The sequence below is a fragment of the Carcharodon carcharias genome, assembly GCF_017639515.1.
Source record: "Carcharodon carcharias isolate sCarCar2 chromosome 24 unlocalized genomic scaffold, sCarCar2.pri SUPER_24_unloc_1, whole genome shotgun sequence".
NCBI lineage: Eukaryota > Metazoa > Chordata > Chondrichthyes > Lamniformes > Lamnidae > Carcharodon > Carcharodon carcharias.
The window spans coordinates 147,501-170,761 of NW_024470584.1; the positions used below are offsets into that span (position 1 = coordinate 147,501).

The 23,261-nt window shown below is 59.0% G+C and overlaps 1 protein-coding gene across 1 annotated transcript in view; it reads right to left on the reverse strand.

The window, feature by feature from the left end:
- Positions 1-22,776, reverse strand: part of LOC121273481 (nicastrin-like) — a 30,136-nt gene extending 7,360 nt beyond the window's left edge. The window contains exons 1-10 of the mRNA XM_041180649.1: positions 22,662-22,776; positions 20,270-20,415; positions 19,139-19,289; positions 16,972-17,081; positions 16,280-16,432; positions 15,369-15,473; positions 13,108-13,179; positions 10,149-10,318; positions 9,337-9,439; positions 8,227-8,322 (exon numbers count right to left, since the gene is read on the reverse strand). Coding sequence (XP_041036583.1) covers positions 8,227-8,322; positions 9,337-9,439; positions 10,149-10,318; positions 13,108-13,179; positions 15,369-15,473; positions 16,280-16,432; positions 16,972-17,081; positions 19,139-19,289; positions 20,270-20,415; positions 22,662-22,773 — 1,218 coding nt within the window. The 5' untranslated portion in view covers positions 22,774-22,776. The remainder of the gene's footprint in view (positions 1-8,226; positions 8,323-9,336; positions 9,440-10,148; positions 10,319-13,107; positions 13,180-15,368; positions 15,474-16,279; positions 16,433-16,971; positions 17,082-19,138; positions 19,290-20,269; positions 20,416-22,661) is intronic.
- Between the last annotated feature and the right edge of the window lie 485 nt (positions 22,777-23,261).

Genomic DNA, 23,261 nt, shown 5'->3' on the forward strand with positions numbered 1-23,261 from the left:
CACCCAGTCTAATCCCACTCTCCCCCTCACTCCCCACACCCTTTAATATCCGACCCAGTCTAATCCCACTCTCCCCCTCACTCTCCACACCCTTTAATATCCCACCCAGTCTAATCCCACTCTCCCCCTCACTCCCTGCACCCTGTAATATCCCACCCAGTCTAATCCCACTCTCCCCCTCACTCCCTGCACCCTTCAATATCCCACCCAGTCTAATCCCACTCTCCCCCCTTCACTCCCCGCACCCTTCAATATCCCACCCAGTCTAATCCCACTCTCCCCATCACTCCCCGCACCCTGTAATATCCCACCCAGTCTAATCCCACTCTCCCCCTCACTCCCCGCACCCTTTAATATCCCACCCAGTCTAATCCCACTCTCCCCCTCACTCCCCGCACCCTTTAATATCCCACCCAGTCTAATCCCACTCTCCCCCCCCTCACTCCCCACACCCTTTAATATCCCACCCAGTCTAATCCCACTCTCCCCCTCACTCCCCGCACCCTTTAATATCCCACCCAGTCTAATCCCACTCTCCCCCTCACTCCCTGCACCCTTTAATATCCCACCCAGTCTAATCCCACTCTCCCCGTCACTCCCCACACCCTTTAATATCCCACCCAGTCTAATCCCACTCTCCCCCTCACTCCCCGCCTGCTTTAATATCCCACCCAGTCTAATCCCACTCTCCCCCTCACTCCCCACACCCTTTAGTATCCACCCAGTCTAATCCCACTCTCCCCCTCACTCCCCGCCTGCTTTAATATCCCACCCAGTCTAATCCCACTCTCCCCCTCACTCCCCGCACCCTTCAATATCCCACCCAGTCTAATCCCACTCTCCCCCTCATTCCCCACACCCTTCAATATCCCACCCAGTCTAATCCCACTCTCCCCCTCAATCCCCACACCCTTTAATATCCCACCCAGTCTAATCCCACTCTCCCCCTCACTCCCCGCACCCTTTAATATCCCACCCAGTCTAATCCCACTCTCCCACTCACTCCCCACACCCTTTAATATCCCACCCAGTCTAATCCCACTCTCCCCCGTCACTCCCCACACCCTTTAATATCCCACCCAGTCTAATCCCACTCCCCCCATCACTCCCTGCACCCTTTAATATCCCACCCAGTCTAATCCCACTCTCCCCCCTTCACTCCCCACACCCTTCAATATCCCACCCAGTCTAATCCCACTCTCCCCCCTTCACTCCCCGCACCCTTCAATATCCCACCCAGTCTAATCCCACTCTCCCCCCATCACTCCCTGCACCCTTCAATATCCCACCCAGTCTAATCCCACTCTCACCCCCTCACTCCCCGCACCCTTTAATATCCCACCCAGTCTAATCCCACTCTCCCCCTCACTCCCCACACCCTTCAATATCCCACCCAGTCTAATCACACTCTCGCCCTCACTCCCCGCAACCTGTAATATCCCACCCAGTCTAATCCCACTCTCCCCCTCACTCCCCGCACACTTCAATATCCCACCCAGTCTAATCCCACTCTCCCCCCCTCACTCCCCACACCCTTTAATATCCCACCCAGTCTAATCCCACTCTTCCCCTCACTCCCCGCACACTTTAATATCCCACCCAGTCTAATCCCACTCTCCCCCTCACTCCCCGCACCCTTTAATATCCCACCCAGTCTAATCCCACTCTCCCCTTCACTCCCCGCACCCTTTAATATCCCACCCAGTCTAATCCCACTCTCCCCCTCAATCCCCACACCCTTTAATAACCCACCCAGTCTAATCCCACTCTCCCCCTCATTCCCCGCACCCTTTAATATCCCACCCAGTCTAATCCCACTCTCCCCCTCAATCCCCACACCCTTTAATAACCCACCCAGTCTAATCCCACTCTCCCCCTCACTCCCCGCACCATTTAATATCCCACCCAGTCTAATCCCACTCTCCCCCTCACTCCCCGCACCCTTTAATATCCCACCCAGTCTAATCCCGCTCTCCCCTCACTCCCCGCACCCTTTAATATCCCACCCAGTCTAATCCCACTCTCCCCGTCACTCCCCGCACCCTTTAATATCCCACCCAGTCTAATCCCACTCTCCCCCTCACTCACCGCACCCTTTAATATCCCACCCAGTCTAATCCCACTCTCCCCCTCACTCCCCGCACCCTTTAATATCCCACCCAGTCTAATCCCACTCTCTCCCCCTCACTCCCCACACCCTTTAATATCCCACCCAGTCTAATCCCACTCTCCCCCTCAATCCCCGCACCCTTTAATATCCCACCCAGTCTAATCCCACTCTCCCCCTCAATCCCCGCACCCTTTAATATCCCACCCAGTCTAATCCCAATCTCTCGCTCACTCCCCGCGCCCATTAATATTCCACCCAGTCTAATCCCACTCTCCCCCTCACTAGCCACACCCTTTAATATCCCACCCAGTCTAATCCCACTCTCCCCCTCACTAGCCACACCCTTTAATATCCCACCCAGTCTAATCCCACTCTCCCCCTCACTCCCCGCACCCTTCAATATCCCACCCAGTCTAATCCCACTCTCCCCCTCACTCCCCGCACCCTGTAATATCCCACCCAGTCTAATCCCACTCTCCCCCTGACTCCCCGCACCCTTTAATATCCCACCCAGTCTAATCCCACTCTCCCCGTCACTCCCCGCACCCTTTAATATCCCACCCAGTCTAATCCCACTCTCCCCCTCACTCCCCACACCCTTTAATATCCCACCCAGTCTAATCCCACTCTCCCCCTCACTCCCTGCACCCTTTAATATCCCACCCAGTCTAATCCCACTCTCCCCGTCACTCCCCGCACCCTTTAATATCCCACCCAGTCTAATCCCACTCTCCCCCTCAATCCCCGCACCCTTTAATATCCCACCCAGTCTAATCCCACTCTCCCCCTCACTCCCCGCACCCTGTAATATCCCACCCAGTCTAATCCCACTCTCCCCCTGACTCCCCGCACCATTTAATATCCCACCCAGTCTAATCCCACTCTCCCCCTCAATCCCCGCACCCTTTAATATCCCACCCAGTCTAATCCCACTCTCCCCCTCAATCCCCACACCCTTTAATATCCCACCCAGTCTAATCCCACTCTCCCCCTCACTCCCCGCACCCTTTAATATCCCACCCAGTCTAATCCCACTCTCCCCCTCACTCCCCGCACCCTTTAATATCCCACCCAGTCTAATCCCACTCTCCCCGTCACTCCCCGCACCCTTTAATATCCCACCCAGTCTAATCCCACTCTCCCCCTCACTCCCCGCACCCTTTAATATCCCACCCAGTCTAATCCCACTCTCCCCGTCACTCCCCGCACCCTTTAATATCCCACCCAGTCTAATCCCACTCTCCCCGTCACTCCCCGCACCCTTTAATATCCCACCCAGTCTAATCCCACTCTCCCCCCCTCACTCCCCGCACACTTCAATATCCCACTCAGTCTAATCCCACTCTCCCCCCCTCACTCCCCACACCCTTTAATATCCCACCCAGTCTAATCCCACTCTCCCCCTCACTCCCCGCACCATTTAATATCCCACCCAGTCTAATCCCACTCTCCCCCTCACTCCCCACACCCTGTAATATCCCACCCAGTCTAATCCCATTCTCCCCCTCACTCCCCGGACCCTTATTATCCCACCCAGTCTAATCCCACTCTCCCCCTCACTCCCCACACCCTTCAATATCCCACCCAGTCTAATCCCACTCTCCCCCTCAATCCCCGCACCCTTTAATATCCCACCCAGTCTAATCCCACTCTCCCCGTCACTCCCCACACCCTTTAATATCCCACCCAGTCTAATCCACTCTCCCCCTCACTCCCCGCACCCTTTAATATCCCACCCAGTCTAATCCCACTCTCCCCCTCACTCCCCGCACCCTTTAATATCCCACCCAGTCTAATCCCACTCTCCCCCTCACTCCCCGCACCCTTCAATATCCCACCCAGTCTAATCCCACTCTCCCCCTCAATCCCCACACCCTTTAATATCCCACCCAGTCTAATCACACTCTCCCCCTCACTCCCCACACCCTTTAATATCCCACCCAGTCTAATCCCACTCTCCCCCTCAATCCCCACACCCTTTAATATCCCACCCAGTCTAATCCCACTCTCCCCCTCACTCCCCGCACCATTTAATATCCCACCCAGTCTAATCCCACTCTCCCCCTCAATCCCCACACCCTTTAATATCCCACCCAGTCTAATCCCACTCCCCCCCTCACTCTCCGCACCCTTCGATATCCCACCCAGTCTAATCCCACTCTCCCCGTCACTCCCCGCACCCTGTAATATCCCACCCAGTCTAATCCCACTCTCCCCCTCACTCCCCGCACCTTTTAATATCCCACCCAGTCTAATCCCACTCACCCCCCCTCACTCCCCGCACACTTCAATATCCCACTCAGTCTAATCCCACTCTCCCCCTCACTCCCCACACCCTTCAATATCCCACCCAGTCTAATCCCACTCTCCCCCTCAATCCCCGCACCCTTTAATATCCCACCCAGTCTAATCCCACTCTCCCCGTCACTCCCCACACCCTTTAATATCCCACCCAGTCTAATCCCACTCTCCCCCTCACTCCCCGCACCCTTTAATATCCTACCCAGTCTAATCCCACTCTCCCCCTCACTCCCCGCACCCTTTAATATCCCACCCAGTCTAATCCCACTCTCCCCCTCACTCCCCGCACCCTTCAATATCCCACCCAGTCTAATCCCACTCTCCCCCTCACTCCCGCACCCTTTAATATCCCACCCAGTCTAATCCCACTCTCCCCCTCACTCCCCGCACCATTTAATATCCCACCCAGTCTAATCCCACTCTCCCCGTCACTCCCCACACCCTTCAATATCCCACCCTGTCTAATCCCACTCTCCCCCTCACTCCCCGCACCCTTTAATATCCCACCCAGTCTAATCACACTCTCCCCCTCACTCCCCGCACCCTTTAATATCCCACCCAGTCTAATCCCACTCTCCCCCCCTCACTCCCCGCACACTTCAATATCCCACCCAGTCTAATCCCACTCTCCCACCCTCACTCCCCGCACACTTCAATATCCCACTCAGTCTAATCCCACTCTCCCCCTCAATCCCCGCACCCTTTAATATCCCACCCAGTCTAATCCCACTCTCCCCCTCAATCCCCGCACCCTTTAATATCCCACCCAGTCTAATCCCACTCTCCCCGTCACTCCCCACACCCTTTAATATCCCACCCAGTCTAATCCCACTCTCCCCCGTCACTCCCCGCACCCTTTAATATCCCACCCAGTCTAATCCCACTCTCCCCCTCACTCCCCGCACACTTCAATATCCCACCCAGTCTAATCCCACTCTCCCCCTCACTCCCCGCACCCTTTAATATCCCACCCAGTCTAATCCCACTCTCCCCCTCACTCCCCGCACCCTTTAATATCCCACCCAGTCTAATCCCACTCTCCCCCTCACTCCCCACACACTTCAATATCCCACCCAGTCTAATCCCACTCTCCCCCTCACTCCCCGCACCCTTTAATAACCCACCCAGTCTAATCCCACTCTCCCCCTCACTCCCTGCACCCTTTAATATCCCACACAGTCTAATCCCACTCTCCCCCTCACTCCCCGCACCCTTCAATATCCCACCCAGTCTAATCCCACTCTCGCCCTCACTCCCCGCACCCTTTAATATCCCACCCAGTCTAATCCCACTCTCCCCCGTCACTCCCCACACCCTTTAATATCCCACCCAGTCTAATCCCACTCTCCCCCACACTCCCCACACCCTTTAATATCCCACCCAGTCTAATCCCACTCCCCCCATCACTCCCTGCACCCTTTAATATCCCACCCAGTCTAATCCCACTCTCCCCCTCACTCCCCGCACCCTTTAATATCCCACCCAGTCTAATCCTACTCTCCCCCTCACTCCCCGCACCCTTTAATATCCCACCCAGTCTAATCCCACTCTCACCCTCACTCACCGCACCCTTCAATATCCCACCCAGTCTAATCCCACTCTCCCCCCTTCACTCCCCGCACCCTTCAATATCCCACCCAGTCTAATCCCACTCTCCCCCCATCACTCCCTGCACCCTTCAATATCCCACCCAGTCTAATCCCACTCTCACCCCCTCACTCCCCGCACCCTTTAATATCCCACCCAGTCTAATCACACTCTCGCCCTCACTCCCCGCAACCTGTAATATCCCACCCAGTCTAATCCCACTCTCCCCCCCTCACTCCCCACATCCTTTAATATCCCACCCAGTCTAATCCCACTCTCCACGCACCCTTTAATATCCCACCCAGTCTAATCCCACTCTCCACGCACCCTTTAATATCCCACCCAGTCTAATCCCACTCTCCCCCCCTCACTCCCCGCACCCTTTAATATCCCACCCAGTCTAATCCCACTCTCCCCCTCACTCCCCGCACCCTTTAATATCCCACCCAGTCTAATCCCACTCTCCCCCTCACTCCCCGCACCCTTCAATATCCCACCCAGTCTAATCCCACTCTCCCCCTAACTCCCCGCACCCTTTAATATCCCACCCAGTCTAATCCCACTCTCCCCCTCATTCCCCACACCCTTTAATATCCCACCCAGTCTAATCCCACTCTCCCCTCACTCCCCGCACCCTTTAATATCCCACCCAGTCTAATCCCACTCTCCCCCTCACTCCCCACACCCTTTAATATCCCACCCAGTCTAATCCCACTCTCCCCCTCACTCCCCGCACCCTTTAATATCCCACCCAGTCTAATCCCAATCTCTCGCTCACTCCCCGCGCCCATTAATATTCCACCCAGTCTAATCCCACTCTCCCCCTCACTAGCCACACCCTTTAATATCCCACCCAGTCTAATCCCACTCTCCCCCTCACTAGCCACACCCTTTAATATCCCACCCAGTCTAATCCCACTCTCCCCTTCACTCCCCGCACCCTTCAATATCCCACCCAGTCTAATCCCACTCTCCCCCTCACTCCCCGCACCCTGTAATATCCCACCCAGTCTAATCCCACTCTCCCCCCCTCACTCCCCGCACACTTCAATATCCCACCCAGTCTAATCCCACTCTCCCCCTCACTCCCCGCACCCTTTAATATCCCACCCAATCTAATCCCACTCTCCCCCTCACTCCCCGCACCCTTTAATATCCCACCCAGTCTAATCCCACTCTCCCCCTCACTCCCCGCACCCTTTAATATCCCACCCAGTCTAATCCCACTCTCCCCCCCTCACTCCCCGCACCATTTAATATCCCACCCAGTCTAATCCCACTCTCCCCCTAACTCCCCACACCCTTCAATATCCCACCCAGTCTAATCACACTCTCCCCCTCACTCTCCGCACCCTTTAATATCCCACCCAGTCTAATCCCACTCTCCCCCTCACTCCCCGCACCCTTTAATATCCCACCCAGTCTAATCCCACTCTCCCCCTCACTCCCCGCACCCTTCAATATCCCACCCAGTCTAATCCCACTCTCTCCCCCTCAATCCCCGCACCCTTTAATATCCCACCCAGTCTAATCCCACTCTCTCCCCCTCAATCCCCGCACCCTTTAATATCCCACCCAGTCTAATCCCACTCTCCCCCCCTCACTCCCTTCACCCTTTAATATCCACCCAGTCTAATCCCACTCTCCCCCTCACTCCCCGCACCCTTTAATATCCCACCCAGTCTAATCCCACTCTCCCCCCCTCACTCCCTTCACCCTTTAATATCCCACCCAGTCTAATCCCACTCTCCCCCTCACTCCCCGCACCCTTTAATATCCCACCCAGTCTAATCCCACTCTCCCCCCTCACTTCTCCGAGGTTGCGGATGTGCCGCACTGAGGGAGGGGACATTCGATTGGTCCACCTTCCGAGCATCCAGGTGAACGGAGGAGATGGCACGGCCTGCCTCGAGAGGGAGAGTGGGGGAGATCTCCAGGGAATGCCGCAGTTCATGTTATTTCAGCGAAGGTCGGGGAGATTCAGAGAGGCAAGCAGCAGCTGTGTCAGCGCCGTTTCTGGAATCGCACTGTGCCGAAACGAACTGCCCAGTCTCCCAGCACTGACCAGACGTCAAAAGAAGCCCTTCAGCCTCTCTGTGAAATGGCTGCGGCTTGCGGAGGTGAGGAGATGGCAGTGCATGCCAGCAGACGAAGCAGAGCTCCCTGCTCCCCTCCCACCCTGCTCTCCCGCACCCCTTTCTGCAGAGACGCCACCTCTCTTCACTCACCGTCTGCGGGCTGGCTGTGATGTTCCCCAGACTGGTGTTGCCCCCGGCCTGACGGTACAAGGCCCTGGCCATCGCCGTGCCCACGTCTGCGAGTGCCTGCAGGGGGCGGGGGGGGGGGAAGGACAGAGAGAATAACGGCAGGTTAAATCGCTGCTGAATGAGCGGGAAGCGCGTTAACATTGACAGCGGGTCTCTGGGTGTGTGTTAATATTTACAGGGCGACCCCGGGTGTGTGTTGATATTGAGAGAGGGTCTCCGGGAGTGTGTTAATATTGACAGGGGGTCTCCGGGAGTGTGTTAATATTTACAGGGCGACCCCGGGTGTGTGTTGATATTGAGAGAGGGTCTCCGGGAGTGTGTTAATATTTACAGGGGGTCTCCGGGAGTGTGTTAATATTGACAGGGGGTCTCCGGGAGTGTGTTAATATTTACAGGGCGACCCCGGGTGTGTGTTGATATTGAGAGAGGGTCTCCGGGAGTGTGTTAATATTTACAGGGGGTCCCCGGGTGTGTGTTAATATTGACAGGGGGTCTCCGGGAGTGTGTTAATATTGACAGGGGGTCTCCGGGAGTGTGTTAATATTGACAGGGGGTCTCCGGGAGAGTGTTAATATTTACAGGGGGTCTCCGGGAGTGTGTTAATATTGACAGGGGGCCTCCGGGAGCGTGTTAATATTTACAAGGGGTCTCCGGGACAGTGTTAATATTTACAGGGGCTCTCCGGGAGCGTGTTAATATTTACAGGGGCTCTCCGGGAGTGTGTTAATATTTACAGGGGTCTCCGGGAGAGTGTTAATATTGACAGGGGTCTCCGGGAGAGTGTTAATATTGACAGGGGGTCTCCGGGAGTGTGTTAATATTGACAGGGGGTCTCCGGGAGTGTGTTAATGTTGACAGGGCAACCCCGGGTGTGTGTTGATATTGAGAGAGGGTCTCCGGGTGTGTGTTAATATTGACAGGAGGTCTCCGGGAGTGTGTTAATATTGACAGGGGGTCTCCAGGAGCGTGTTAATATTGACAGGGGGTCTCCGGGAGTGTGTTAATGTTGACGGGGGTCTCCGGGAGTGTGTTAATGTTGACGGGGGGGCCTCGGGTGTATGTCAGACATACCCTGGCAGTGTCTGTGACATAGTTAAGGGACTCCTCAGGAGTCAGGCCTTCAGGATATTCCAATCCGATGTTCTCCTGCATATCGTAAGCGCTCTCGTAGTATCTGTGAATCAGGACAGGACACAGGGTTACAGGGCCAATAGGATTGGCAACTCCCGAATGTCCCTCTGTGTCAAACCGGAGTGTCCGCCCCACAACAGCCGCCTCTCCACCACTTTGATCCCCCCCCCCCCACCCCCCCCTCTCTCTCTCTCTCATTTCTTTATCCGACTCCCCTCCGAAACGTCAAGACCCTTCACTCCGCCCACTCGCCGTGGGAGGGAATTCCACATTCTCGCCCCTCCTCTGGATAAAAAAAAAGGCTTCTCCAGGAGCGCTGAGCTGTTGGGTCGGCGCTGAGAGCGCGCAATGGGGTTGAAGAGGAGTGTTCACACCCCTGTCCTGAGGGCGCCTTTAACCCTCAAGGAATACGACGACCGACGGATTACCTGCGAGGTGACGACGTTGCTGTGCCTGGGAGCTCACTGCACGTCAATTGGGTGCCGAGCTTTCAATATAACGTCAGTGACTGTACTTGACCAAGTACTTGGCTTTGTTGGGAGGTGGCTTGCGCTGATCCTGTGGTGGGGCAAGGTGCTAGAAAGCGCAGACTCTTTCCGCTGTCTGCTGACCACAAGGGTGGCAATTTTACCCAGTATGGAGCGGGGACAAGAAAGCACACCCGATCTCAACTGCTGCCAAAGAAGTGGGGGGCAGGGTGATAGAGGGTGAGAGACAGGGACAAAGAGAGAAAGGGTTTGTCGTGTGCAGACCTGTTGGTGAAGGCAGCGTGGTGATCTGTCAGCACGGTCCCCGGGATCTCCTCCGCCCGGAGAAACCTCTGGAAAGAGGAGGGCGGGAGCGGCTGGCTGCGTGTGGGCTCCTGCACAGTCACGCTGGTCCCCGAGGTGGCGTTGAACAGAGACTCCAGGAGGCTGTGGACCTGCTCACGTGACACGGAGAAAGGGAGAGTGAGAGAGGGGGTGGGGATCGATGGTGGGTTATAGCGGGGAGGAGCGCAAGGGCTGGGTCAGGATAGGGAATGGGGGAACACATGGAGGGAGGGCAAGCGAGAGGGAAGGAGAGAGGGAGGGGAAGCGAGCGAGAGGGAGGCTCGGAGGGAGGGGAAGCGAGAGGGAAGGAGAGAGGGAGGGGAAGCGAGAAGGAGGGAGAGAGGGAGGGGAAGCGAGAGGGAGGGAGAGAGGGAGGGGAAGCGAGAGGGAGGGAGCGAGGGAGGGGAAGCGAGAGGGAGGGAGAGAGGGAGGGGAAGCGAGAGGGAGGGAGAGAGGGAGGGGAAGCGAGAGGGAGGGAGCGAGGGAGGGGAGACGAGAGGGAGGGAGAGAGGGAGGGGAAGCGAGAGGGAGGGAGTGAGGGAGGGGAGACGAGAGGGAGGGAGCGAGGGAGGGGAAGCGAGAGGGAGGGAGAGAGGGAGGGGAAGCGAGAGGGAGGGAGCGAGGGAGGGGAAGCGAGAGGGAGGGAGAGAGGGAGGGGAAGCGAGAGGGAGGGAGCGAGGGAGGGGAAGCGAGAGGGAGGGAGCGAGGGAGGGGAAGCGAGAGGGAGGGAGCGAGGGAGGGGAAGCGAGAGGGAGGGAGCGAGGGAGGGGAAGCGAGAGGGAGGGAGAGAGGGAGGGGAAGCGAGAGGGAGGGAGCGAGGGAGGGGAAGCGAGAGGGAGGGAGCGAGGGAGGGGAAGCAAGAGGGAGGGAGAGAGGGAGGGGAAGCGAGAGGGAGGGAGAGAGGGAGGGGAAGCGAGAGGGAGGGAGAGAGGGAGGGGAAGCGAGAGGCAGGGAGGGAGGGTGATGGGGAAGCGAGAGGCAGGGAGGGAGGGAGGGGAAGTGAGCGAGGGGGAAGCGAGAGGGAGGGAGGGAGGGAGGGTGAGGGGGAAGCGAGAGGGAGGGTGATGGGGAAGCGAGAGGCAGGGAGGGAGGGAGGGGAAGTGAGCGAGGGGAAGCGAGAGGGAGGGAGGGAGGGAGGGTGAGGGGGAAGCGAGAGGGAGGGAGGGAGGGAAGGAGGAAGGGGAAGCGAGGGAGGGGAAGCGAGAGGGAGGGAGCGAGGGAGGGGAAGCGAGAGGGAGGGAGCGAGGGAGGGGAAGCGAGAAGGAGGGAAGGAGGGGAAGCGAGAGGGAGGGAGCGAGGGAGGGGAAGCGAGAGGGAGGGAGCGAGGGAGGGGAAGCGAGTGGGAGGGAGCGAGGGAGGGGACGGGAGAGGGAGGGAGCGAGGGAGGGGAAGCGAGAGGGAGGGAGAGAGGGAGGGGAAGCGAGAGGGAGGGAGCGAGGGAGGGGAGACGAGAGGGAGGGAGAGAGGGAGGGGAAGCGAGAGGGAGGGAGTGAGGGAGGGGAGACGAGAGGGAGGGAGCGAGGGAGGGGAAGCGAGAGGGAGGGAGAGAGGGAGGGGAAGCGAGAGGGAGGGAGCGAGGGAGGGGAAGCGAGAGGGAGGGAGAGAGGGAGGGGAAGCGAGAGGGAGGGAGCGAGGGAGGGGAAGCGAGAGGGAGGGAGCGAGGGAGGGGAAGCGAGAGGGAGGGAGCGAGGGAGGGGAAGCGAGAGGGAGGGAGCGAGGGAGGGGAAGCGAGAGGGAGGGAGAGAGGGAGGGGAAGCGAGAGGGAGGGAGCGAGGGAGGGGAAGCGAGAGGGAGGGAGCGAGGGAGGGGAAGCAAGAGGGAGGGAGAGAGGGAGGGGAAGCGAGAGGGAGGGAGAGAGGGAGGGGAAGCGAGAGGGAGGGAGAGAGGGAGGGGAAGCGAGAGGCAGGGAGGGAGGGTGATGGGGAAGCGAGAGGCAGGGAGGGAGGGAGGGGAAGTGAGCGAGGGGAAGCGAGAGGGAGGGAGGGAGGGAGGGTGAGGGGGAAGCGAGAGGGAGGGTGATGGGGAAGCGAGAGGCAGGGAGGGAGGGAGGGGAAGTGAGCGAGGGGAAGCGAGAGGGAGGGAGGGAGGGAGGGTGAGGGGGAAGCGAGAGGGAGGGAGGGAGGGAAGGAGGAAGGGGAAGCGAGGGAGGGGAAGCGAGAGGGAGGGAGCGAGGGAGGGGAAGCGAGAGGGAGGGAGCGAGGGAGGGGAAGCGAGAAGGAGGGAAGGAGGGGAAGCGAGAGGGAGGGAGCGAGGGAGGGGAAGCGAGAGGGAGGGAGCGAGGGAGGGGAAGCGAGTGGGAGGGAGCGAGGGAGGGGAAGTGAGAGGGAGGGAGCGAGGGAGGGGAAGTGAGAGGGAGGGAGCGAGGGAGGGGAAGCGAGTGGGAGGGAGCGAGGGAGGGGAAGTGAGAGGGAAGGAGAGAGGGAGGCAGGGAGCGGAAGCGAGAGGGAGGCAGGGAGGGGAAGCGAGAGGGAGGCAGGGAGGGAAGGAGGAAGGGGAAGCGAGGGAGGGGAAGCGAAAGGGAAGGAGCGAGGGAAGGGAAGCGAAAGGGAGGGAGCGAGGGAGGGGAAGCAAGAGGGAGGGAGCGAGGGAGGGGAAGCGAGAGGGAGGCAGGGAGGGGAAGCGAGAGGGAGGCAGGGAGGGAGGGAAGGAGGGAGGGAGGAAAGAAGGGGCAGCGAGAGGGAGGGAGGGAGGGACGAAGGGAGGGGAAGCGAGAGGGAAGGAGGGAGGGAAGTAGGGAGGGAGGAAGGGAGCGGCAGTGAGCGAGAGGGAGGGAGGGAGGGGAAACGAGAGGGAGGGAGGGAGGGGAAGCGAGCGAGGGGAAGCGAGAGGGTGGGAGGGAGGGAGGGGAAGTGATCGAGGGGAAGCGAGAGGGAGGGAGGGGAAGCGAGCCAGTTGGTACCTTCTGTTCAGTGGTAGAGTTCAGTCGAGAGATGGGGTCAGTGTGGGCCCAGAGAGAGGTACCTCGTCCAACCTGTAATAGAATAATATCCCACCTTTAATATCCCACCCAGTCTAATCCCACTCTCCCCCTCACTCCCCGTACCCTTTAATATCCCACCCAGTCTAATCCCACTCTCCCCCTCACTCCCCGTACCCTTTAATATCCCACCCAGTCTAATACCACTCTCCCCCTCACTCCCCGTACCCTTTAATATCCCACCCAGTCTAATCCCACTCTCCCCCTCACTCCCCACACCCTTTAATATCCCACCCAGTCTAATCCCACTCTCCCCCTCACTCCCCGCACACTTTAATATCCCACCCAGTCTAATCCCACTCTCCCTCTCACTCCCCACACCCTTTAATATCCCACCCAGTCTAATCCCACTCTCCCCGTCACTCCCCACACCCTTTAATATCCCACCCAGTCTAATCCCACTCTCCCCCTCACTCCCCGCACCCTTTAATATCCCACACAGTCTAATCCCACTCTCCCCCTCACTCCCCGCACCCTTTAATATCCCACCCAGTCTAATCCCACTCTCCCCCTCATTCCCCGCACCCTTTAATATCCCACCCAGTCTAATCCCACTCTCCCCCTCACTCCCCAGCACCCTTTAATATCCCACCCAGTCTAATCCCACTCTCCCCCCTCACTCCCCACACCCTTTAATATCCTACCCAGTCTAATCCCACTCTCCCCCTCACTCACTGCACCCTTTAATATCCCACCCAGTCTAATCCCACTCTCCCCCACACTCCCCGCACCCTTTAATATCCCACCCAGTCTAATCCCACTCTCCCCCCTCACTCCCCGCACCCTTTAATATCCCACACAGTCTAATCCCACTCTCCCCCACACTCCCCGCACCCTTTAATATCCCACCCAGTCTAATCCCACTCCCCCCCTCACTCCCCGCACCCTTTAATATCCCACCCAGTCTAATCCCACTCTCCCCCTCATTCCCCGCACCCTTTAATATCCCACCCAGTCTAATCCCACTCTCCCCGTCACTCCCCGCACCCTTTAATATCCCACCCAGTCTAATCCCACTCTCCCCCCCTCACTCCCCGCACCCTGTAATATCCCACCCAGTCTAATCCCACTCTCCCCGTCACTCCCCACACCCTTTAATATCCCACCCAGTCTAATCCCACTCTCCCCCTCACTCCCCGCACCCTTTAATATCCCACACAGTCTAATCCCACTCTCCCCCTCAATCCCCACACCCTTTAATATCCCACCCAGTCTAATCCCACTCTCCCCCTCACTCCCCACACCCTTTAATATCCCACCCAGTCTAATCCCACTCTCCCCCTCACTCCCCGCACCCTTTAATATCCCACACAGTCTAATCCCACTCTCCCCCTCACTCCCCGCACCCTTTAATATCCCACCCAGTCTAATCCCACTCTCCCCCTCACTCCCTGCACCCTTTAATATCCCACCCAGTCTAATCCCACTCTCCCCCTCACTCCCCGCACCCTTTAATATCCCACACAGTCTAATCCCACTCTCCCCCTCACTCCCCACACCCTTTAATATCCCACCCAGTCTAATCCCACTCTCCCCCTCACTCCCCACACCCTTTAATATCCCACCCAGTCTAATCCCACTCTCCCCCTCAATCCCCACACCCTTTAATATCCCACCCAGTCTAATCCCACTCTCCCCCTCACTCCCCACACCCTTTAATATCCCACCCAGTCTAATCCCACTCTCCCCCTCACTCCCCGCACCCTTTAATATCCCACCCAGTCTAATCCCACTCTCCCCGTCACATCCCGCACCCTTTAATATCCCACCCAGTCTAATCCCACTCTCCCCCTCATTCCCCGCACCCTTTAATATCCCACCCAGTCTAATCCCACTCTCCCCCTCACTCCCCACACCCTTTAATATCCCACCCAGTCTAATCCCACTCTCCCCCTCACTCCCCGCACCCTTTAATATCCCACCCAGTCTAATCCCACTCTCCCCCTCACTCCCCGCACCCTTTAATATCCCACCCAGTCTAATCCCACTCTCCCCCTCAATCCCCGCACCCTTTAATATCCCACCCAGTCTAATCCCACTCTCCCCCTCACTCCCCGCACCCTTTAATATCCCACCCAGTCTAATCCCACTCTCCCCCTCATTCCCCACACCCTTTAATATCCCACCCAGTTTAAACACAGACACACACACACACACACACACACAGCCCTCGATCCACATACCTGGTTAAGCTCCACAAAAGAGTCAATATTCTTCAGCCGAATGGGAAAGTTCCCTTTGCTCATGTCATACACCATCCTGGAACTGCCAATGTAATCAAAGCTTTCCTGGCAGAGGAGAGAACAGTTTTCATTAAACCTCACGTCTCAGAGCAAAATCGCTGGGACTGTTTGATGGGGACAGTGTCGAGGGAGATTTACTCTGTATCTAACCCCGTGCTGTACCTGTCCTGGGAGTGTTTGATGGGGACAGTGTCGAGGAAGCTTTACTCTGTATCTAACCCCATGCTGTACCTGTCCTGGGAGTGTTTGATGGGGACAGTGTAGAGGGAGCTTTACTCTGTATCTAACCCCGTGCTGTACCTGTCCTGGGAGTGTTTGATGGGGACAGTGTAGAGAGAGATTTACTCTGTATCTAACCCCGTGCTGTCCCTGTCCTGGGAGTGTTTGATGGGGACAGTGTAGAGGGAGCTTTACTCTGTATCTAACCCCGTGCTGTACCTGTCCTGGGAGTGTTTGATGGGGAGAGTGTAGAGGGAACTTTACTCTGTATCTAACCCCGTGCTGTACCTGTCCTGGGAGTGTTTGATGGGGACAGTGTAGAGGGAGATTTACTCTGTATCTAACCCCGTGCTGTACCTGTCCTGGGAGTGTTTGATGGGGACAATGTAGAGGGAGATTTACTCTGTATCTAACCCTGTGCTGTACCTGTCCTGGGAGTGTTTGATGGGGACAATGTAGAGGGAGATTTACTCTGTATCTAACCCTGTGCTGTACCTGTCCTGGGAGTGTTTGATGGGGACAGTGTAGTGGGAGATTTACTCTGTATCTAACCCTGTGCTGTACCTGTCCTGGGAGTGTTTGATGGGGACAACGTAGAGGGAGATTTACTCTGTGTCTAACCAGGTCTTTACCCCCTGAAAGAAGACAAACATGATGTTTTTCTGCAGTGTTGTGACGCCTTCAATGCGAGCGAGGGCCTCAGCGGCAGCCAGCAGAGCGATGAATCCAGAGACAGCGCTGTCTGCCCCCGGCGCCAGTCCCCAGAAGAAGGAGCGAGCGTCCAGCTGGAGGGAGAGAGGGGGTGGGGGGGGGAAAGAGAGGTTGGGGGGGGAAAAGAGAGGGAGACGGAGGAGGGAGAAGTGTTAATTAGCTCGAGAGGACAAGAGTTCAAAAGTTCACCCCCGCTGCTAATGCCGAACCCCTCCCACTCTCGAACCCCTCCCAGAGACGGCGTAGCTGGTAATCCAGAGACCCAGGGTAACGCTCTGGGGACCTTGGTTCGCTTCCCACCCCGGCAGAGGGTGGGATTTAAATTCAGTAGGAACCTGGAATTAAAATGGTGACCATGGAAACCGTTCTCGGTTGTTGTAAAAAGCCAAAGGGTCACTAATCCCCTTTAGGGAGGGGAATCGGCCGTCTTTACCCTGGTCTGGCCCCACATGTCACTCCAGACAACGTGGTCGACTCTTAAATACCCCTCCGAGCAAGGGCAATCAGGGATGGGCAATAAGTGCTGGCCCCGGCCAGGATTACCCACACCCCACGGACGGATAATAAGCAGAGACGTTCCCTGGGCCCCAGCCGCTCCCGCTGGGTCACTCACCCTGGTGGCTGCCAGCACAAAGCGAGCCTCAGGACCGGCCTTGTCCGACTTGTTGATCGGCCGCGTTACAGCCCAGACGTTGAAATCACCAAGCGGGTCACAGACCATCTCTGGAACGAGAGGAGAGGGACAGGGTGAGAGAGAGAGAGAGAGAGAGAGAGAGAGAGAGAGAGAGAGAGAGAGAGTGAGCGAGCAACCGAGAGGGGGGCCAGGCAGGGGGAGGGGCGAAGCAGAGAGGCAGGGGGAGGGAGGGAGACGGTGGGGGAGGGAGGGAGGGAGACGGTGGGGGAGGGAGGGAGGGAGACGGTGGGGGAGGGAGGGAGACGGTGGGGGAGGGAGGGAGACGGTGGGGGAGGGAGGGAGGGAGACGGTGGGGGAGGGAGGGAGGGAGACGGTGGGGGAGGGAGGGAGGGAGACGGTGGGGGAGGGAGGGAGACGGTGGGGGAGGGAGGGAGACGGGGGGGTAGAGGGAGGGAGACGGGGGGGGAGGGAGGGAGGGAGACGGTGGGGGAGGGAGGGAGACGGTGGGGGAGGGAGGGAGACGGTGGGGGAGGGAGGGAGACGGTGGGGGAGGGAGGGAGGGAGACGGGGGGGTAGAGGGAGGGAGACGGGGGGGTAGAGGGAGGGAGACGGGGGGGTAGAGGGAGGGAGACGGGGGGGTAGAGGGAGGGAGACGGGGGGGTAGAGGGAGGGAGACGGGGGGGTAGAGGGAGGGAGACGGGGGGGTAGAGGGAGGGAGACGGGGGGGTAGAGGGAGGGAGACGGGGAGGGAGGGAGGGAGACGGTGGGGGAGGGAGGGAGACGGTGGGGGAGGGAGGGAGACGGTGGGGGAGGGAGGGAGACGGTGGGGGAGGGAGGGAGGGAGACGGTGGGGGAGGGAGGGAGGGAGACGGTGGGAGGGAGGGAGACGGTGGGAGGGAGGGAGACGGTGGGGGAGGGAGGGAGACGGTGGGGGAGGGAGGGAGACGGTGGGGGAGGGAGGGAGACGGTGGGGGAGGGAGGGAGACGGTGGGGGAGGGAGGGAGACGGTGGGGGAGGAGGGAGACGGTGGGGAGGGAGGGAGGGAGACGGTGGGGGAGGGAGGGAGACGGGGGGGGAGGGAGGGAGACGGGGGGGAGGGAGGGAGACGGTGGGGGAGGGAGGGAGACGGTGGGGGAGGGAGGGAGGGAGACGGTGGGGGAGGGAGGGAGGGAAGGGGGCAGGGGGGACGGGGACAGGGGAGGGAGGGAGACGGTGGGGGAGGGAGGGAGACGGTGGGGGAGGGAGGGAGACGGTGGGGGAGGGAGGGAGACGGTGGGGGAGGGAGGGAGACGGTGGGGGAGGGAGGGAGACGGTGGGGGAGGGAGGGAGACGGTGGGGGAGGGAGGGAGGGAGACGGGGGGAGGGAGGGAGGGAGACGGTGGGGGAGGGAGGGAGACGGGGGGGGAGGGAGGGAGACAGAGGGAGGGAGGGAGACGGGGGGAGGGAGGGAGACGGTGGGGGAGGGAGGGAGACGGTGGGGGAGGGAGGGAGACGGTGGGGGAGGGAGGGAGACGGTGGGGGAGGGAGGGAGACGGTGGGGGAGGGAGGGAGACGGTGGGGGAGGGAGGGAGACGGGGGGAGGGAGGGAGGGAGACGGGGAGGGAGGGAGACGGGGAGGGAGGGAGACGGGGAGGGAGGGAGACGGGGAGGGAGGGAGACGGGGAGGGAGGGAGACGGGGGGGAGGGAGACGGGGGGAGGGAGGGAGGGAGACGGTGGGGGAGGGAGGGAGACGGGGGGGGTAGAGGGAGGGAGACGGTGGGGGAGGGAGGGAGACGGTGGGGGAGGGAGGGAGACGGGGAGGGAGGGAGACGGGGGGAGGGAGGGAGGGAGACGGTGGGGGAGGGAGGGAGACGGTGGGGGAGGGAGGGAGGGAGACGGGGGGGTAGAGGGAGGGAGACGGGGGGGTAGAGGGAGGGAGACGGGGGGGTAGAGGGAGGGAGACGGTGGGGTAGAGGGAGGGAGACGGTGGGGTAGAGGGAGGGAGACGGTGGGGTAGAGGGAGGGAGACGGTGGGGTAGAGGGAGGGAGACGGGGGGGGAGGGAGGGAGACGGTGGGGGAGGGAGGGAGACGGTGGGGGAGGGAGGGAGGGAGACGGGGGGGAGGGAGGGACAGGGACAGGGACTCTCTGGGGCGCGGGTACTCACCGGGGTTGAGCGTGAGTGTGACTTGTGCAGTATTTCGTCTCATACAGGTGACAGTGTCCCTGACTGCATGCATGTGAGAAGACAGCTGCATGGCACAGAGCGGATACTCTGGAGCTGTCCCATTCACCTGTGCATTGTGATCGAGGAAACACTGCGGAGAGAGCAGACGCCTCGATTAATCCACCTCTGGGACCCCCTCGATAAAACCAGCACCCCCCCCCCCGCGCACCATTCTTCCACTGGACGCCCTCTGGGACCCTCCCATCCAGCCCCCTTCTCGATGAAACCCCTCTCCCAGACCCCTTCGTTAAACACCCTACAAGACAGCCTCCGCGCAGAAGGTTATTCAGCCCCTCTCGACACTGTTACACAGGAACAGAAGGAGGCCGTTCAGCCCCTCTCGACCCTGATACACAGGAACAGGAGGAGGCCGTTCAGCCCCTCTCGATTCTGTTACACAGGAACAGGAGGAGGCCGTTCAGCCCCTCTCGATCCTGTTACACAAGAACAGGAGGAGGCCATTCAGCCCCTCTCGATCCTGTTACACAAGAACAGGAGGAGGCCATTCAGCCCCTCTTGATCCTGTTACACAGGAACAGGAGGAGGCCATTCAGCCCCTCTCGACCCTGATACACAGGAACAGGAGGAGGCCATTCAGCCCCTCTCGAGCCTGTTACACAGGAACAGGAGGAGGCCATTCAGCCCCTCTCGACACTGTTACACAGCAACAAGGAGGAGGCCAATTAGCCCTTCCACTCCCCACCCTCGAGCCTGTTACACAGGAACAAGGAGGAGGCCATTCAGCCCTTCCCCTCCCCACCCTCGAGCCGTGTTACACAGGAACAAGGAGGAGGCCATTCAGCCCCTCCCCTCCCTCGAGCCTGTTACACAGGAACAAGGAGGCCATTCAGCCCCTCCCCTCCTCACCCTCGACCCTGTTACACAGAAACAAGGAGGAGGCCATTCAGCCCCTCCCCTCCTCACCCTCGACCCTGTTACACAGAAACAAGGAGGAGGCCATTCAGCCCCTCCCCTCCTCACCCTCGAGCCTGTTACACAGGAACAAGGAGGAGGTCATTCAGCCCAACACAGGCAAAGAGAAGGTGATTCGAGGACCCTGCGATGCCTCACCTGGCGGATGATCTGGGTCTCATTCTGGTCCCGCAGCATGAAAATTGGAAAGGGGAAGTCTTCATAGGACAGTCCATTGCCGTGCGGGTTCCACAGGGTCCGGTTGCAGTTCACATACTCTGGGCCGTAATCCTGAGAGTAAACTCCTGGAGTGGGAAAGGGGGAGTCAGGGCCAAGGCACAGGAGAGAGGGCCAGAGAGGAGGGGGTGGGGTGGGGTGTAACAAAGTTTACAACGATTCAAAATCGCCTCAAATTCCTCCCACACTCATCCCTTCCCAAGTCAGAGGGATTGGAACCAAAGGTCTGCTTCCCGGATTCACACCGAGTTCCCGTTCACACCTCGCCCCCCCCCTGACAACCCTAACCCTAACCTCCCTCCCCCTGTGCACACTGGCTCCTGACCGAGCAGCACCTCGATTTCCAAATTCTCATCCTTGTGTTCAAATCTCTCCCAGCATCCTCAACGCGTCTCCCTATCTCTGTAACCTCCTCCAGTCCCTCCAACCCTCCCTATCTCTGTAACCTCCTCCAGCCCCTACAACCCTCCCTATCTCTGTAACCTCCTCCAGTCCCTACACCCCTCCCTATCTCTGTAACCTCCTCCAGCCCCTACAACCCTCCCTATCTCTGTAACCTCCTCCAGCCCCTACAACCCTCCCTATCTCTGTAACCTCCTCCAGCCCCTACACCCCTCCCTATCTCTGTAACCTCCTCCAGCCCCTACAACCATCCCTATCTCTGTAACCTCCTCCAGCAGCTACAAACCTCCCTATCTCTGTAACCTCCTCCAGCCCATACAACCCTCCCTATCTCTGTAACCTCCTCCAGCCCCTACAACCCTCCCTATCTCTGTAACCTCCTCCAGCCCCTACAACCCTCCCTATCTCTGTAACCTCCTCCAGCCCCTACAACCCTCCCTATCTCTGTAACCTCCTCCAGCCCCTACAACCCTCCCTATCTCTGTAACCTCCTCCAGCCCCTACAACTCTCGCTATCTCTGAAACCTCCTCCAGCCCCTACGACCCTCTGAGCTCTCTGCGCTCCTCCAATTCCGGCCTCTTGAGCATCCCCTGATTCCCATCGCTCCACCATTGGCGGCCGTGCCTTCAGCTGCCTGAATTCTGACATTCATATCCCTCAGTTAGACCACACTTGGAGCACTGTGCACAGTTCTGGTCTCCGTATCCCTCGGTTAGACCACACTTGGAGCACTGTGCACAGTTCTGGTCTCCGTATCCCATCGGTTAGACCACACTTGGAGCACTGTGCACAGTTCTGGTCTCCGTATCCCATCGGTCAGACCACACTGGGAGCACTGTGCACAGTTCTGGTCTCCCTATCCCTCGGTTAGACCACACTTGGAGCACTGTGCACAGTTCTGGTCTCCGTATCCCTTGGTTAGACCACACTTGGATCACTGTGCACAGTTCTGGTCTCCGTATCCCTTGGTCAGACCACACTTGGATCACTGTGCACAGTTCTGGTCTCCGTATTCCTCGGTTACACCACACTTGGAGCACTGTGCACAGTTCTGGTCTCCGTATCCCTTGGTCAGACCACACTTGGAGCACTGTGCACAGTTCTGGTCTCCGTATCCCTCGGTTAGACCACACTTGGAACACTGTGCACAGTTCTGGTCTCCCTATCCCTCGGTTAGACCACACTCGGAGCACTGTGCACAGTTCTGGTCTCCCTATCCCTCGGTTAGACCACACTCGGAGCACTGTGCACAGTTCTGGTCTCCGTATCCCATCGGTCAGACCACACTTGGAGCACTGTGCACAGTTCTGGTCTCCGTATCCCATCGGTCAGACCACACTTGGATCACTGTGCACAGTTCTGGTCTCCGTATCCCATCGGTCAGACCACACTTGGATCACTGTGCACAGTTCTGGTCTCCGTATCCCATCGGTCAGACCACACTTGGATCACTGTGCACAGTTCTGGTCTCCGTATCCCTCGGTTAGACCACACTCGGAGCACTGTGCACAGTTCTGGTCTCCGTATCCCTCGGTTAGACCACACTCGGAGCACTGTGCACAGTTCTGGTCTCCGTATCCCTCGGTTAGACCACACTCGGAGCACTGTGCACAGTTCTGGTCTCCGTATCCCTCGGTTAGACCACACTCGGAGCACTGTGCACAGTTCTGGTCTCCGTATCCCTCGGTTAGACCACACTCGGAGCACTGTGCACAGTTCTGGTCTCTGTATCCCTCGGTTAGACCACACTTGGAGCAGTGTTTCCAGAACTAGTGCCCGTGAAGATAAGACAGTCACCGATAAACGCAGGCGGGAATTCAGGAGTAAACGCCTTGGGGGGGGGGGGGCGGTGATGTGGGAACAGTGGAAACGGTGAAGGGGTTCAGGACGAGGCGCGCTGATCAGACTCACCGTAGCCGGCGTTGGGGCACTTCTGATGCGGCGAGAACTGGCTCGTCTCGGGCCTGGTCGGTATCACCACGGCAACGCCAGCGACCCGCTCCTTCACCTTCAACCTCAACATGACGTCCCTGAGGGAGAGAGAGGAGAGAGGGCTGATGGGGCGATGGCAAGGAGGCTGCTGGGAAGTCTGGGGGGGCGCGTGGGAAAGGGGCACGCAGGAACGGGAGGAGGCCATTCGGCCCCTCGAATCCTGTCCGCCACTCGCCGGGCTCGTGGCTGGTCCACTAGCGAGGATTCACTTTCCCGCCTGACCATCTCACCCACTCCCAACCACCCACCCCTCCATCCCTCCATTCCCCGAGTGCTCTCTCTCTCTCTCTCTCTCTCTCATCCTCCATCTTCAACCCCCTCTCTGACCGAGCGCCCTCGGATCCCTGGGGGAGGGAGTTCCAGAGGTACATTACACCACCAACCCCACCCCCCCCCGGAAGAAATTCCTCCTCGTCTCAGTCCAAAACGCACCACCCCACCCCCCCCCCCCACCCCACAACTTTCTTCCCCAGGAGTCTGTGACTCCCTCGGTCCGAGATTCCCCGGAATCAGCCTCCC